This window comes from Bos indicus, chromosome 16 (genome assembly GCF_029378745.1).
Source record: "Bos indicus isolate NIAB-ARS_2022 breed Sahiwal x Tharparkar chromosome 16, NIAB-ARS_B.indTharparkar_mat_pri_1.0, whole genome shotgun sequence".
Classification (NCBI taxonomy): domain Eukaryota; kingdom Metazoa; phylum Chordata; class Mammalia; order Artiodactyla; family Bovidae; genus Bos; species Bos indicus.
In genome coordinates, this window is record NC_091775.1 from 25020311 (window position 1) to 25035976 (window position 15666).

The following is a 15666-nucleotide window of genomic DNA, read 5'->3' on the forward strand; positions in this document are numbered from 1 at the left end:
GTCTATAATAAAATTAATGAACCTTCAAATACCACATAATGAATTCTTTCTTCACTAAACTCTTCTTTAGTTAGATGTAAATTAACAGTTCATCAGTATGGGAACCCTGTGTGTTTATAGTTCAGTTAAACTTTTTTTAGTGATCTAGTCTCAAGAGAAGGGCTAGACATGGCTTTGATACGAGAACTTACAGACAGCTAAAGATAGATGGGCATTGTTCAATTTTTATGAAGGTCCACCACAAGGCTGGGTTAATACTAATGTGCGTACTGCTCTAACAATTAATGGTAAGTACAGTCAACTCTCTATTGGTGCTAATGAAGAGGAGCAATGGCTGGAGTAATAGGCAGCACCTGGGGTCCTCACTGCTCTCCTTCAGTAGCACTGGAGGGCAGTGGGGTATAGTGTAGGATAGAGGGGTATGTACTTCAGCTCATCCCAAACCAGGTGGTCTCTTACTTAATTCTTATTCCTGATGATAGGTTTCCTTTGAGTCTTGCCAGTCAGTGGTACTGTAACAAAACCATCTCAGTTCTGTAGCAGTAAATCTAGAATCGACCTCTTGCCTTTTAAACCTATAAATGACAAGATGACTCTGGAAAATAAAACAATATGTTTCCTCTAAAATTTATAGATATTTTAGGATTGAATCTGACATGCACGCTAGAAACTTAGCATGAAAAACGGCCTCTTTGAGGAGTACATCTCTTGACTCTGGTTCATTCATGGGGCAAAAGATCTTCAGTGATTAGAAGGGCAGGGAACTCCTATATGAACCATGTTTTGTTCAAAGGAACCTATTAAAAGTAGGCATCAGGGCTAATCCACAATGGTATGTGTATTTCTCCTGTTGTTCATGCAAACATTATTTATTAAATGTTTACTATGTACTAGGTGATATTCAAGGTGAGAACAACACGTGGATGAACAGATGCAACGTCATTGCCATCAAAAAGATGACATTCTAGTTGGGGAAGCGTATCATAAACATGTAATATATAATCAGTAAAAGACTGGGTCATGTAAACATCTGGGGTATGGACATTCCAGGCAGAACTTGAGGGCAGTCCAGATTTTTGAACCCCTGCTGTATATATTTTATCTTTCCCAGCCTAAATTCACATATCTAGAGTTAACTGCTATGATGGGTCAACTAGAGCATCTATTCATTTCTCTGTTTTTATCATCCCATTTAATCATTTAAGTATGCTTTATATAATCTGCTAACATTGTAGATGTATTAGTTTCATCTGACATACATATATCATTGCATTTTGATTTTTAACATTTTACTTATGTCCTAGGATTGATATTGCATATATGTATATGTAATATATCTGTATACCTAGATACAAATATATAATTTATTGAGTGCTTACTATATGCCAGTCACTGTGCTAAGCACGTGCATTATTTCATTAATCCTTACAATAGCCATGTGAGATAGACAATAGGGAGAAACGGGGTCTTAACATAGTTAAGAAATCTTCCTAATATCTCCCCATAGCAACTTAGGGCTAAATCAGGATTCATACCAAAATTAGTCTGATTCTAAAACCTGAGTTTTTAACCACTTTGCTGTACTTTATAAGAACTCTGCAAGACACTTGGTGAGTTTTTAATATACATATATGTCTATATGGTACAAATTATAAGGATATAAAATTTTTATCCCTTACACTGAGGTATTTTATCTTTCATAATGTAACTGAACATTAGGTTTATTATTATTAATTAGAGAAAAATGAAAAAAAACTTACATGTAAAGAATCTATTAGAAAATTTTTACAGTTTCTAGTATCTTTAAATTCTTTCAACAAATTTGTAATGTCTATCCACTTTGTGTCCTGTCATGGGGATGGGCATGCAGGTAAAGTATGGGTGTGATGACAGCATTCAAGAAGGTTGCAGCTCCTCTAGGGTAATAGGAGATGCAGACAAGGATGGTTTCATTCTGTATAGTAAGGAGTTAAGTACCAGTGCAGGTGAAATGAGTATCATGAGAATGAACATGATCAAAATATGAAGGATAAGAATGAAATCAGTGTGGATGGAGATAGAGGTGGAATTTGACCAAGATTAAATGATCAGTAGACTTTAAGAGAGTGAGCCAACATAATATGACTTTTGGTATTTTATTTGAAATGTAAGCCCCAAATACAGAGCCAAATGTAATTTTTGGTTGCCCGTGCTGTGGCTTCCCTTTATTTGAATGGATAATAAAGAGTTGACTGTATTTTCACATAGTACTGGAAAGAAGAAAGAAAGTTTTCTTAATGTTTTTATGATTTTTTAATTAAAGGAGTTTTGCTGATTCATAAGCTGCTACCAATATTCGGTTTTATATGTCTTTTCCCCTTTTTTTCTATCATGTAATAGTTATAATTTATATAGAACTATCAGAAAAGTGTGGGCCAAAAGCTTCTTTAAAAACAAGGCAAAAACTTGACGATGCATATATTGTTAACTGAAAATCTATGTATATTTTACTGCCTGCTTTACCTTTCTGATTCAGGTGAAGTATTTGATTACTTAGTTGCCCATGGAAGAATGAAAGAAAAAGAGGCCCGTGCAAAATTTAGGCAGGTATGGAAAGTAGTTTTCAACTTTGTTTTGCTGATATTTTTAGTGATGTACAATGGACAGTATCACAAACCAGAATTCAGAGTACATGGTACTTTAAAAAGAAAAATTCATACTTTCTAAGATGGAAAACTGAAAAATAAACTTGTAAAATAGTTATATTTGGTTATTTTTAGATCATATAAATAGTAAAATGTTTATAGTTGAGACTCTTATTAATAACTCTTTGATAGTCTTGGAAGTAGAGACCTAGAGTGAGATAGAAAATAAATACTTAAACATTTATCCAGGAATTATTATTAAGTATTATTACCTTTATGTGTACAACATAACTGTGTACTGTTTAAGAAGGTTTTTGTATTTTTTTAAGTAATTAAAGATATCTTGCTTTTGGAACTCCTATTTTTGTAGGTTTAAAGACTATGATCAATTTTATTTAGTCGAGTAGGGAAGGAACCTTGCCAGTGTGAAGAATATGGTAAGATATTGGTATTTCCAGGTCGACTTGATTATGATTTGTTACATAAATGATAAAATAAGAAAAAGCAATTTAAGTTCATCTAAGCTTTTGTTTCTAATTTTTAGGAATGAAGTAATTAAAATTAACATACTTTAAAAATCACTGTAGCAATGCCAGATTAATAAATTGTAAATTGTTCATAAAATTTACTGAAGTGTCAACAGATAGCTTACTATATCCAAACTTTGCCTTAGTGAATTTAAAATACTTACTTAAAAATAGTTCAGTATCTCTTCCGTAAGCATGATTCTGCAATTAAAGTGATCCTATAATCAGTAAGAGTGGGTCATACTAATATGAAATGTTCCACTGTGAGATTTTTACATATATGTTAACATATAAACAAGTATAGCAGTCCTGAAGAAGATGGGAGGAAAATACCTTTTTGACTGTTTTATTGACAGAGCACTCTCCGAATTAATCATGGAGTGAGCTTATTTTGGGAAACATCTATTATTAATATCTCACAGAATCATTATTTTTTGGAACACAATATATAAAATACTTTAGACCAAAGATATACACAGCCATTCATTATATTTGAAATGGATCTTATAAGCATTTGACTTAAAATAGCTGAATCTAAAGACAGCTGGTAATGAGGATGCAATCTTGAGAAGCTGGACAGCGATCAGCCACATACTGTTAAATTCTTTGCTACGCTGGGTTGCAAGTCCAGGTTTACTTAAGTAAGGAACTACAATCATCACTTCAAATGTCGTCGTTCTGTCCATCAACTCTAGCTTTAGTAGCCAACTAGGAAGAAAATTCCAATTGACATTAGATATTTCCATTGAAATCTAAATCGGTATTTGAAGGACTGTCACTGCTCACTCTTCTTTTTAGTTGGTTGGTTTTATTTATTTACTATTAAAAACATACTGTGGTTGAAAATTGTGCTGGGTACTATATGGAATTAGAGAACGTGAAAATGCCTGCTGTTTTACTGACAGGTGTGAGCAGGATAGGAGGCTGGGATATAGATATTTTCATAAAGATCCAAGTAATTATTAAGTGGCTCTTTTTTTTTTAAGTGAAATCTGGATTACTTTAAAATGAGATCAGAGGTTGAATATGAAATGAATTCTATTTAAAATGTAAAACAATGGAAGTTTAAAGAATAATTCTCTATTATAAATATTAAATGTATTTTACTATCTATATGTATTCCCCCCAAATTAAATAGATAACCAACTCACATTTTTAAAAACAATGAAAACACATACACAATTTTGTAGTTATTTGTCAAAAAGTTGTTTTTGTTTTTATATTTATTTTTGCTAAGTTTATTTTTCTTTATAGGTTTAATTAAAACTCTAGTTAATGTATATTTATTTTATTTTTATTTGGTCTGTATGTCATGCAATTACTTTTAAGAGTTTAACAGTGAAGGGGAATATACTATATTATTAAGGGTATATACACACCTATCCATGTATGTCCTTGACTCTACCATGAAGTATAGCAAAGACACTACGACAATTTAGGACCAATTTAGCAGCTATTGCTCCTACAGTACCTCTGCATTCCCTTAAGATTTGAAGGCCTGCAAGAAAATCATAATGTTGATTCAGCCCTCTCAATATCAAGGCTATGACTTGAAGCTTGGGAATTCCTGACTCACTTATAAATAATTGCAAAGCAAACCCCACAATTGCACCTCATGGCAAAATATTGACATGTCTTGTCTTAGGGTCAGTGCGGGACTGATTGTCAATCATGTTTTTGAGATCCGTAACTAAAGGATCATAAAGAAGTTCATACATTGCATTTGTGGAGGTACAGAAGGTTTGAGATGGGAGGGTCTGGCCATAGATTAATGCAGTAAAACTTGGATTTGTGGATGGGGATTCTTACAGTGAGTGAGTCAGAAGCCAGAGCTTCTTTCATTGTAGAAATTGTATCCTACTAGATCAGTGTGGTGGTATTATAAATTATCTTTCCCTTCTTAAGTCTTTAAGACGCAGGAGATTTTTATTCCAGAAGTGCCTATAGAACTGCTTTCATAGAAACTATCCTGTCTAAGGTGAAGTTCATGTTTGGTAACCAAATCATTACCTGTAGCATGCCTTCTTTACTGTATCAAGAGAAGGTGACTTGAAAAACATAATGTTATCAGCAAAGTTCTGTCATCTATGATACAAAAATAGCTTTATAGTATGAACGTCCTATGGCCTATATAATGTATTCAGTAAGTTGAATTAATATTTACATGTAAATGTATCTCTCTTAACTAATGAACATATTTTGGTGAAAATTAGATATTACAATTTGAAGCATATTGCTTAAGAAAATGAACCCTACATATTACTTGTAGGGTCCTGCTGTTTTTGGGGGACTCACACTTCAAATTGATTATAATCATTCACAGTTGTTCTGCTCAAAAACATATCATGGTTCTGTAGCACCTGCTTAGTTTGGAATTCAGAGACTTTTACCAACTTGTCTATCCAGGTTTAACTCCCAGTATTACCATTTTCCAACCTACTTTCCAGATACACTGTGTTGCCTTCACAGTAGGCATTTCACCCCCTTACCCCCTACATCCCCATCCCCAAGCCTCCACATTTTAAAATATTTCTGTCCTTCATGTTGGCTTAGGTCAAATGTTAGTATCACCTACCAACTGGAAATTATTCTTAATTTTTATGATTCCTTCTCTTCTTTGTACATCTGCTTCTATGATTCTGCCTTGTTACATATATAGTTACTCATATACATATTTTTTCCTCCTAATCAGACTGTAAACTCCTTAAGGACAGGGTGCACATGTATTGTTCATTTTTGTGTTCCCCTTGCAACTAGCACATTTTCTTGCACATAGCAGGTACTCAATAAACTGTTGGATCAAACTGACTTTAATAGAATTACATCTTACTCATTGTATGTTGATTTTGTTTTGAATTCATGTCTTCTCTGTCTTTGAACCATTTTAATATACATTAGAATAATTTTATAATACTGAAATATCAGCTTCACTTGTACTACTTCGAAGTTTTTTTTTTTTCCTAACCAGTATCCTATTAGCGTGGTCATACTTCACATTACCTTTAGACTTTTAAAAATCTCATTTCTGTCCCTATTTGTAAATGCCTAACCAATACTCAACATTCAGACTGTGTTTACATTTAACTGACTCCACAGACCTGAATGTTCTGCTGTGCTAAAATGGCCATACATATATGTACAAAGTAGCTCTTACTGATTGCTATCAGATAGTTTCCATTTCTGTATTTTATGTAATAAAGTATATAACTATTATAGATTTGCTTATAACCTATTTCTCACTTGTATCTTTGGCCCTTAAGCCATTGGATTCTTTCCTGTTTAGCACTTATCCCCAAAGAGCCCTAGGTAATAGAAATTAAGACTGCATACAGAATCTAGTTACAAGGGAAGAATACTTTGCCCAGCTGAATTAGTGACAGGTTTAAAATTATATTTCATTTTTATCCCTTTTCTTTTGAAAATTAGGTTTCCTTTTAAGGCTCAAAAATTTTCCCTTTGCTTTGTAATATATGAACAGACAAAAATACAGTATTGCTAAATGCCCTGTTGATAAATTCTGAAGTCAGTTGACCTCCCTGAGAAACATGCCTTGAGTACATTTAATGGAATTCCTAAAATAAGAGTTTTGCATTTTGAACTTGAGCCAACTATCTTGAAATGCTGATTCATGTGTGCCAAAATTCTTATTCCAACAGTGGAGTAAACCATTTGACCCAAATCTATGAAGTATACATTTGATTGTGTAAACAGAGAAATATGACAACCTATAGGAAAAATCTTCATGCACTCTGATAAATATTTAGTATATTTTAGCAAAAGAACACTACTTTTCCACATTGTCTGAATTTAAAAGTGAAAATTTCATCACTTTAGTACATATGGTTTTCTGAACTAAAGGAACAGTGAAATTACTAAATGTAACTTTGAAATCCAAGTATTAACTTTCTAATTGGAATAATAATTGGGAAAAATGGATGCTTTTACTATAATTTTGAATCTTTTATCCAAATATTTATTTCAGATTGTATCTGCTGTACAGTATTGTCATCAAAAGTGTATTGTTCACCGTGATCTTAAGGTAAGCAACTGGTTTAATAACAAAAATTTCTTATTATTAACAGATATTTGATAGAGCTATTTTTTGGATTGCATGATTGTGCCAAACATTATAGAAGAAAAGTAGTTTTTATTTAATTTTTACAGCAGCTTTTTATAAAAGGCAGTATATTTTCTTTCTTTTTTAAAAATTGAAGTATAGTTGGCTTACAGTATTATGTTAGTTTCAAGTGTACAGTGATTCAGTTATATATTATACATATTTTTTTTTCAGGTTCTTTTCCATTATAGGTATTGAATGTAGTTCACTGTGCTATATAGTAAATCCTTTTTGCTTATCTATTTTATGTATGGTATTTTGTATCTGGTAATCCCATACTCCTAATTTATCCCTCCTCTCTTCCTTTTCCCTTTGGTAACCATAAGTTTGTTTTCTGTATCTATGAGTCTGTTTCTATTTTGTATATAGATTCATTTGTATTATTTTTAGATTCCACATATAAATGATATTATATAATATTTGTGTTTCTTTGTCTGACTTACTTCACTTAGTATGGTATTCTCTAGTCCATCCATATTGCTGCCATGGCATTATTTCAGTCCTTTTTATGGTGAATATTATGGTGTAATATTCCATTGTGTAAGTACACACACACACACACACACACAACACACACACACACACACACACACACACACACACACCCCTGCATCTTCTTAAGCCAGTTATCTGTTGATGGACACATGGGTTGTTTCTGTATCTTGGCTGTTGTAAGTAGTGCTGTTATGAACATTGGTTTGCATGTATCTTTTCAAATTGAGTTTTTGTGTTTTCTGGATATATACCCAAGAGTGGGATTGCTGGGTAATGTGGTAGCTCTATTTTTTAGTTTTTTAAGGAACCTCCTTACTCTTCTCCACAGCCGATGCGCCAGTTTACATTCCCACCAACAGTGTAGGAGGGTTCTCTTTTCTTCACACCCTTTAAAGCATTTATTAATTGCAGTCTTTTTGATGATAGCCATTCTGCCCACAGTGAAGTGATAACCTCATTGTGCTTTTGATACACATTTGTATACATTTTCCTAATAATTAGCAGTGTTGAGCATCTTTTCATGTGCCTGTTGGCCATTGTGTGTGTCTTCTTTGGAGAAGTGACTATTTAGGTTGTCTGCCCATTTTTTGATTGGCCTGTTGGTTTTTTGTGTTATTGAGTTATATGAGCTGTTGATATATTTTGAATAGTAACCCCTTGTTAATAAAAAGTTAAAAAAATTGCAAATAGTTTATCCCATTCCTTGATTCTCTTTTTGTTTTGTTCATGGTTTCCTTTGCTGTGCAAAAGCTTTGAAGTTTGATTAGATCCCATTTATTTTATTTATTTTTGCTTTTATATCTTTTGCCTGGGGGAATAAACTTAACTAAGGAAGTAAAAGGCCTATATGCATCTATAACACTGCAAACTGTAAAATATTGATAAAGAAAATTGAAGATGATCCAAAGAAATGGAAAGATAACCACATACTCTTGGATTGGAAGAATTAATATTGGTAAAATGCCACATTCCTCAAAGCAATCTACAAATGTAACGTAATTCCTATGAAAACTTCCATGACAGTTTTCACAGAACTAGAACAAATAATCCTCAAATTTATATAGGACCACAGAAGACCTAGAATTGCCAAAGCAATCTTGAGAATAAAGAACAAAGCTGGAGGGACAGCCCTCCCAGACTTCAGATGATACCACACAGTTACAGTAATCAAAACAGCTTAGTATTGGCATAAAAGCAGACACATAGATGAGTGGAACAGAATCAAGAGCCCAGAAACAAACCCACACACCTACAATTAATCTATGGCAAAGACAGAGGAGGCAAGAGTATACAGTGGAGAAAAGGCAGTCTCTTCATCAAGTGGTGTTGGGAAAGCTTGACAGCTACATTTAAGTCAGTGAAATTAGACCACTGTCTCACACCGTATACAAAAACAAACTCCAAATGGTTTAAAGATCTAAATACAAGGCATGACACCATAAAACTCCTAGAAGAGAACCAAGGCAAAACACTCTGACATAAATCATAGGAATATTTTCTTAAAGTATTTTCACTGAGCAAATGAAGAAAATGTGAATGAGAGGTTATCTAGCATTAAAGGGTAAGAGGATTTGATTCTGTTAATTAGCTTCTCTTAATACATAAATGTGTAACTTTGTCCCTAATTAAAAATGCCAGAGGCCCCATTCCATCAGAAGCAAGGTCAGGGTACAAATCCAGGTTTGTCTGATGTTAGAGCCAGTGCTCATCGTTACATTGAAATTCAGAGAATGTTAGGAAAATTTTAATGTTTTTATGAATCCCTGTTGGCTCAGTTGGTAAAGAATACACCTACAATGCAGGAGGACCTGAGTGTGATCCCTGATTTGGGAAGATCCCCTGGAGAAGGCAGTGACTACCTGCTCCAGTATTCTTGTCCAGAATCCCATGGACAGAGGACTTTGGCAGACTACAGTGCACGCAGTCTCAAAAGAGTTGGACACAACTAAGCAACTAACACTATTACTACTATGAATATCAAATGCATGTGAATGGCATCCCACTCCAGTACTCTTGCCTGGAAAATCCCATGGACAGAGGAGCCTGGTAGGCTGCGATCCATGAGGTCGCTAAGAGTCGGACACGACTTAACGACTTCACTTTCACTTTTCATTTTCATGCATTGGAGAGGGAAATGGCAACCCACTCCAGTGTTCTTGCCTGGAGAATCCCAGAGACAGAGGAGCCTGGTAGGAGGCCGTCTATGGGGTCGCACAGAGTCGGACACAACTGAAGCGACTTAGCAGCAGCAGCAGCAGCAGCATACTTAAGACTAAGTTATGTGTGTTAGTCAAGAAATGATGGTGGCAATGAACATGGGAGGGCAGATACCTCTTGGAGGAACTGATTTCATTTTCTTTAGGTAGACTGAGAAGGCAGATGGCTGGATCATGGCGTAGTTCTAGTTTCAGCTTTTGAAGAACCTCTGTACTGTTTTGTAGAATGGCTTTACCGATTTACAGCCCTCCCAGCAGAACACAGTGTTCTAGTTCCTCACATTATTGATGACACTTATCTTTTATTTTTTTCATATAGCTATCAAGTTGTGAGATAATACCTCATTGTTTTGATTTGCATTTTGATTTGCATTTCTCTGATGATTAGTGACGTTGAGCAACTTTTCATATACCTGTTGATTGTTTGTATGTCTTCTTTGGTAAAATGTCTATGTAGATGTTTTGCCAATTTTTCAATCTGGTGGTTTGGTTTTTTGGTTATTGAGTCACATGAGTTTCTTACATATTTTAAATATTAACCCCTTTCAGATATGTGGTTTGCAAATATTTTCTCCCATTCTGTATGTTTTGTTTTCATTTTGTTGATGGTTTCCTTTGCTGTGCAGAAGCTTTTTAGTTTGATATAGTCTCACTTGTTTATGTTTGCTTTGGTTGCCTGAGCTTTTGATATATAATCCAAAAAGTTAATAATTGGTAACTTCCTTGGTGGTCCAGTGGTTAAAACTCCAAGGTTCCAATGCGAGGGGCACAGGTTGGATGCCTAGTCAGGGAACTAAGATCTCACATGCCGTGCAGTATGGCCCCACCCCCCAAAAGTTAGTAATACTGTATTAAGTATTGGAAGTTTGCTTAGAGAGTAGATTTCAGGTGTTCCCATCATTAATACCCAAAAAAAAGGTAACTGTGAGAAAATATGTTAATTAACTTTAGTAATCATTTCACTATGTGTATGTATATCAAATTATCATGTTCAGTTCAGTTCACTCGCTCAGTCGTGTCCGACTCTTTGCGACCCCATGAATTGCAGCACGCCAGGCCTCCCTGTCCATTACCAACTCCCAGAGTTCACCCAAATCCATGTCCTTTGAATCGGTGATGCCATCCTACCATCTCATCCTCTGTCGTCCCCTTCTCCTCCTGCCCTCAATCTTTCCCAGCATCAGGGTCTTTTCCAGTGAGTCAGCTCTTTGCATCAGGTGGCCAAGTATTGGAGTTTCAGCTTCAGCATCAGTCCTACCAATGAACACCCAGGACTGATCTCCTTTAGGATGGACTGGTTGGATCTCCTTGCAGTCCAAGGGACTCTCAAGAGTCTTCTCCAACACCACAGTTCAAAAGCATCAATTCTTTGGTGCTCAGCTTTCTTTATAGTTCAACTCTCACATCCACACATGACCACTGGAAAAACCATAGCCTTGACTAGATGGACCTTTGTTGGCAAAGTAATGTCTCTGCTTTTGAATATGTTAGCTAGGTTGGTCATAACTTTCCTTCCAAGGAGTAAGCGTCTTTTAATTTCATGGCTGCAGTCACCGTCTGCAGTGATTTTGGAGCCCAGAAAAATAAAGTCAGCCACTGTTTCCCCATCTATTTGCCATGAAGTGATGGGACCAGATGCCCTCCTCCAGGGGATCTTCCCGACCCAGGGATTGAACCTGCGTCTCTTACATCTCCTGCATTGGCAAGTGGATTCTTTACAACTAGCAATACCTGTGAAGCCCAAACAGTTACATATATGCATATAAATAAAACCTTCCTATAGAGTGCTAAAATTCGGTCTTTGTCGTTGTTGTTCAGTCGTTCAGTCCTGTCTGACTCTTTGCGACCCCATGGACTGCAGCATGCCAGGCTTCTTGTCCATCACCAACTCCTGGAGCTTACTCAAACTCATGACCATCAGAGTCAGCGATGCTATTCAACCATCTCATCCTCTGTCGTCCCCTTCTCCTCCTGTCTTCAGTCTTTCAAGCATCAGGGTCTTTTCCAGTGAGTCAGTTCTTTGGGTCAGGTGGCCAAAGTATTGGAATTTCAGCTTTAGCATCAGTCCTTCCAGTGAATATTCAGGGTTGATTTCCTTTAGGATTGACTGGTTGGATCTCCTTACAGTCCAAGGGACTCTCAAGAGTCTTCTCCAGCACCACAGTTTGAAAGCATCAGTTCTTCAGCACTCAGCCTTCTCTGTGGTCCAAATCTCACGTCCAAGATTACTGGAAAAACCATAGCTTTGATTATATGGACCTTTATTGGCAAAGTGACGTCTCTGCTTTTTAATACACTCTCTAGGTTTGTCATAGCTTTTCTTCCAGGTGCGTTTTACTTTCATGGCTGCAGTCACCATCTGCAGTGTTTGCAGTCCAGGAAAATAAAGTCTGTCACTGTTCCATGTTTATACACCATCTGATTGCCATGAAATGATAGTGTTAAAATTCAGTCCTATATAGATGTAATTCTGAACAGTTAGATATTGAAGTACTCTACTGGGCTTCTCAGTTTGATGTTATATTAAAAATGTAAGACAAGAAATTAGGCGATTGAGACTGACATATATACACTATTATGTGTAAAATAGATAACTAAAGAGAACCTACTATATAGCACAGAGAACCCTACTCAGTGTGCTGTGCTGACCTAAATGGGACAGAAATCCAGAAAAGAGCAGATATATGTATGCGTATAAATGATTCACTTTGCTGTACAGCAGAAGCTAACACAGAACTGTAAAGCAACTAAACTCCAATAAGAATTAATAACAAATTTTTAAAAAGTAACTGTGAGAAAATAGATGTGTTAATTAACTAGATTATGGTAATCATTTCACAATGTTTAGGTTTATTAAATTATTGCTTTGTATACCCTTTTAAAAAGTAATGCTGTAAAGCCTAAATATATTCAATTTTTATTTGTCAATCATACCTCATTGAAGCTTGGAAAAGTTTTTAAATAATAAAAAATTCACATAATCTTAAAAAGAGAGACAAGAATACATGTTTAAGATCTGAACAATTATAATGAACATTTTATTTTATGTAGGCTCTTTACATTGTCCTTTTTATTATTTTCTTCTTAGGCTGAAAACCTTCTCCTTGATGCTGATATGAATATTAAAATTGCTGACTTTGGTTTTAGTAATGAATTTACAGTCGGGAACAAGTTGGACACATTTTGTGGAAGCCCACCTTATGCCGCTCCTGAGCTTTTCCAAGGGAAGAAGTATGATGGGCCTGAAGTGGACGTGTGGAGCCTCGGCGTCATTCTCTACACGTTAGTCAGTGGCTCCTTGCCTTTTGACGGCCAGAATTTAAAGGTATTGGCTAAATTCGATATTAATGTTCTATCCCCAATCACCTTGATTTCATCAGCCAGCAGTAAATGCTTTCTTTTTCTTTCTAAGGAACTGCGGGAGCGGGTCTTACGAGGGAAGTACCGTATTCCCTTCTATATGTCCACAGACTGTGAAAACCTTTTGAAGAAATTATTAGTGCTGAATCCAATTAAGAGAGGCAGCTTAGAAGTAAGTAATTTTTTCCACCCTATATTTAAAGTTTGACAATTAAAATATTCGAGGAAGTGACCCGTGTGTTTTTAGTAAAATTGCCGGATCATCTCATTTGTCTTTTGTTCAAGCTAGAGAAAGTCACATGATGCTTTCACTACTCAAAAGTTGTTCAGTGGGTTTCTCTAGAGATTCTCATTTCTTCTTCATCCTGCAATGAAGTATTCGAACAACATCAAAATAGGGATAAGATTGACTTAGTTGAAGAAGAAGGAAAACCTAACCTTGTATTTAGGAAGTACAAATATTTCAAGGATGAAAGAAGATAGTGAAATTTGAATCCAGTGAATACTCCATGACTGTATCTGATAGTAAAATATTCAGTATAACCCTCTCAACATCAGTACGAAAAATTTGATATATTTAATAACTAGAGCATGTTGGAAACAGGTATTTCATTTCTTACCACACTGTTTTGTTGCCTAATACATTCCATATATGTGAGATATTTATAATAGTAGGTGCTATTATAAAAGTATTAAGTATGTTGCACCCACTGATGTCAGAGGCTCATGTAACCAAAAAGATCTAATATTTTCTCCTTCTGGTGCTGTAATCTGAACAACTTACTAAGTATTTTGCCCATCTGTTTTCAAGAATATTTTCACCTATACTAAAGTAATTTCAGAGATTCAGCATGTATTGTTCTCTAGTACTTTTTTGTCTTCATTTATTTGCCTTAATAGATAGGGTAGAAAATTCAGAGAATTAACCTCATTTAAACTGTACTTTTTTAGTGTAGCAATGGGGCTTTCTGACACGGACTCCATGCTGGTTAGGAGACAGCCTTATAGTGAGCCATCCGTGTGTACAGAGCTCTCAGGTTAGTTTGGGCTTTGTAACTTTATTACCACAGTACTTTTCACTGAAAGATACAGTATGTTTGGATGGAAGTTAAGGGATGGTGGCTTCCACTGGGAAGTTAAATGCTTTATATCAGTGAATCAGTCATCAGATGTTTTTTACTGAATTATTTGTTTAAATGTGATTAGTTCCTTCCTATAATTTTTTTCTGTTTTTTTTTTTTCCTTTGGGGGTCAAGCAACATGTTAATAATGTTTTAATAGATAAATCTATGCAGTAAAAAAGCCCACTTTCATATTACTGCTCTTCTAAACTTACTTTCAACCATTATAATAGAAAATTAAGTGAAATAGTTAAAATTGTGGACACTCATCAGTTCTAAAATTTTATAGGGACAAAAAACTTCTCTTAATCCTGCTTTGTGACCCATTTTTATCACTGGAGTCAAATTTATATGCATGTCACTTAATAAAAAAAAATCTCCAGAGTTGAGGCATCAGCTCAGCTAATCAGCAGAGCAAAAAGACCAACAAAAATTATTTAAGGGGAATAGATGTTAAAATCTCTGTGTACAGTTGATATGATGTACTTGATGTCTTAACGATGATTTATTTACAGTAATGGCCAAATATTTAACTCTTTTATCCTTAACATTAAAATGTGAAGGGTTACAGTATTAGAATTCTCTGAGTAGAATTAAAAATCCAAATTATTATTATGAAAACATTTGCTCATCAGAAGTTCAACTTGATGTATTTGAGTATAGTCTGAAACCTGTTTCAGCTTATCAAAACTGCATTTTCCAGCTATGGAACCATGAGTCTACATTGGAAATGCTACCATAATATTGCAGATATCACTATACAAAGGCTGTTCTGCTTCACAATTCCCAGAACTGACTTTCCAGAGAAACCTGATACCAATTTAAATAAAAGATTTCTTTTCCCAAATCTTAAGAAACTCCCTTAGAAATAACAATGATGTTAAAAATTGTATTAGTCTTCACTTTTATTTTCAGATGAACTTTATTGTCAACTTTGCAATTAAAATAAATCTATGAACTTTTAAAAACAGCCATTTTCAAAACACCAGTCTGCAGTATGTAAACAAATTTTTATACAGTAATGTTTTCATGTCATATTGCCTTCTTTTTTTTTTTTTTAACTTAAACGTTTATAGTTTGTACTCTTTGCTTTATCATGAGAATGATCTCCTTCCCTTTATGTATCAAAGTTAAACTGTTTTCTTGTTTGTTGCATATTTGAACTGTTTTCATTGTTTTTGCTAAAATTAATGTGATAAACTTTTT

At 34.8% G+C, this 15666-nt stretch overlaps 1 protein-coding gene across 7 annotated transcripts in view; it reads left to right on the forward strand.

Moving 5' to 3' along the window:
• MARK1 (microtubule affinity regulating kinase 1) overlaps positions 1 to 15666 on the forward strand; it is a 139728-nt gene that overhangs the window by 96080 nt on the left and 27982 nt on the right. For 4 of the 7 annotated variants that reach the window (XM_070767969.1, XM_070767971.1, XM_070767970.1 and 1 more), the window contains exons 6-9: positions 2516 to 2586; positions 7134 to 7190; positions 13068 to 13304; positions 13392 to 13511. In XM_070767969.1, the coding sequence (XP_070624070.1) occupies positions 2516 to 2586; positions 7134 to 7190; positions 13068 to 13304; positions 13392 to 13511 (485 nt within the window). Of the gene's footprint in view, positions 1 to 2515; positions 2587 to 2994; positions 3062 to 7133; positions 7191 to 13067; positions 13305 to 13391; positions 13512 to 14290; positions 14377 to 15666 lie in introns of those variants that run through there. The other 3 variants (XR_011560748.1, XR_011560749.1, XM_070767973.1) reach the window with 3 other exon arrangements.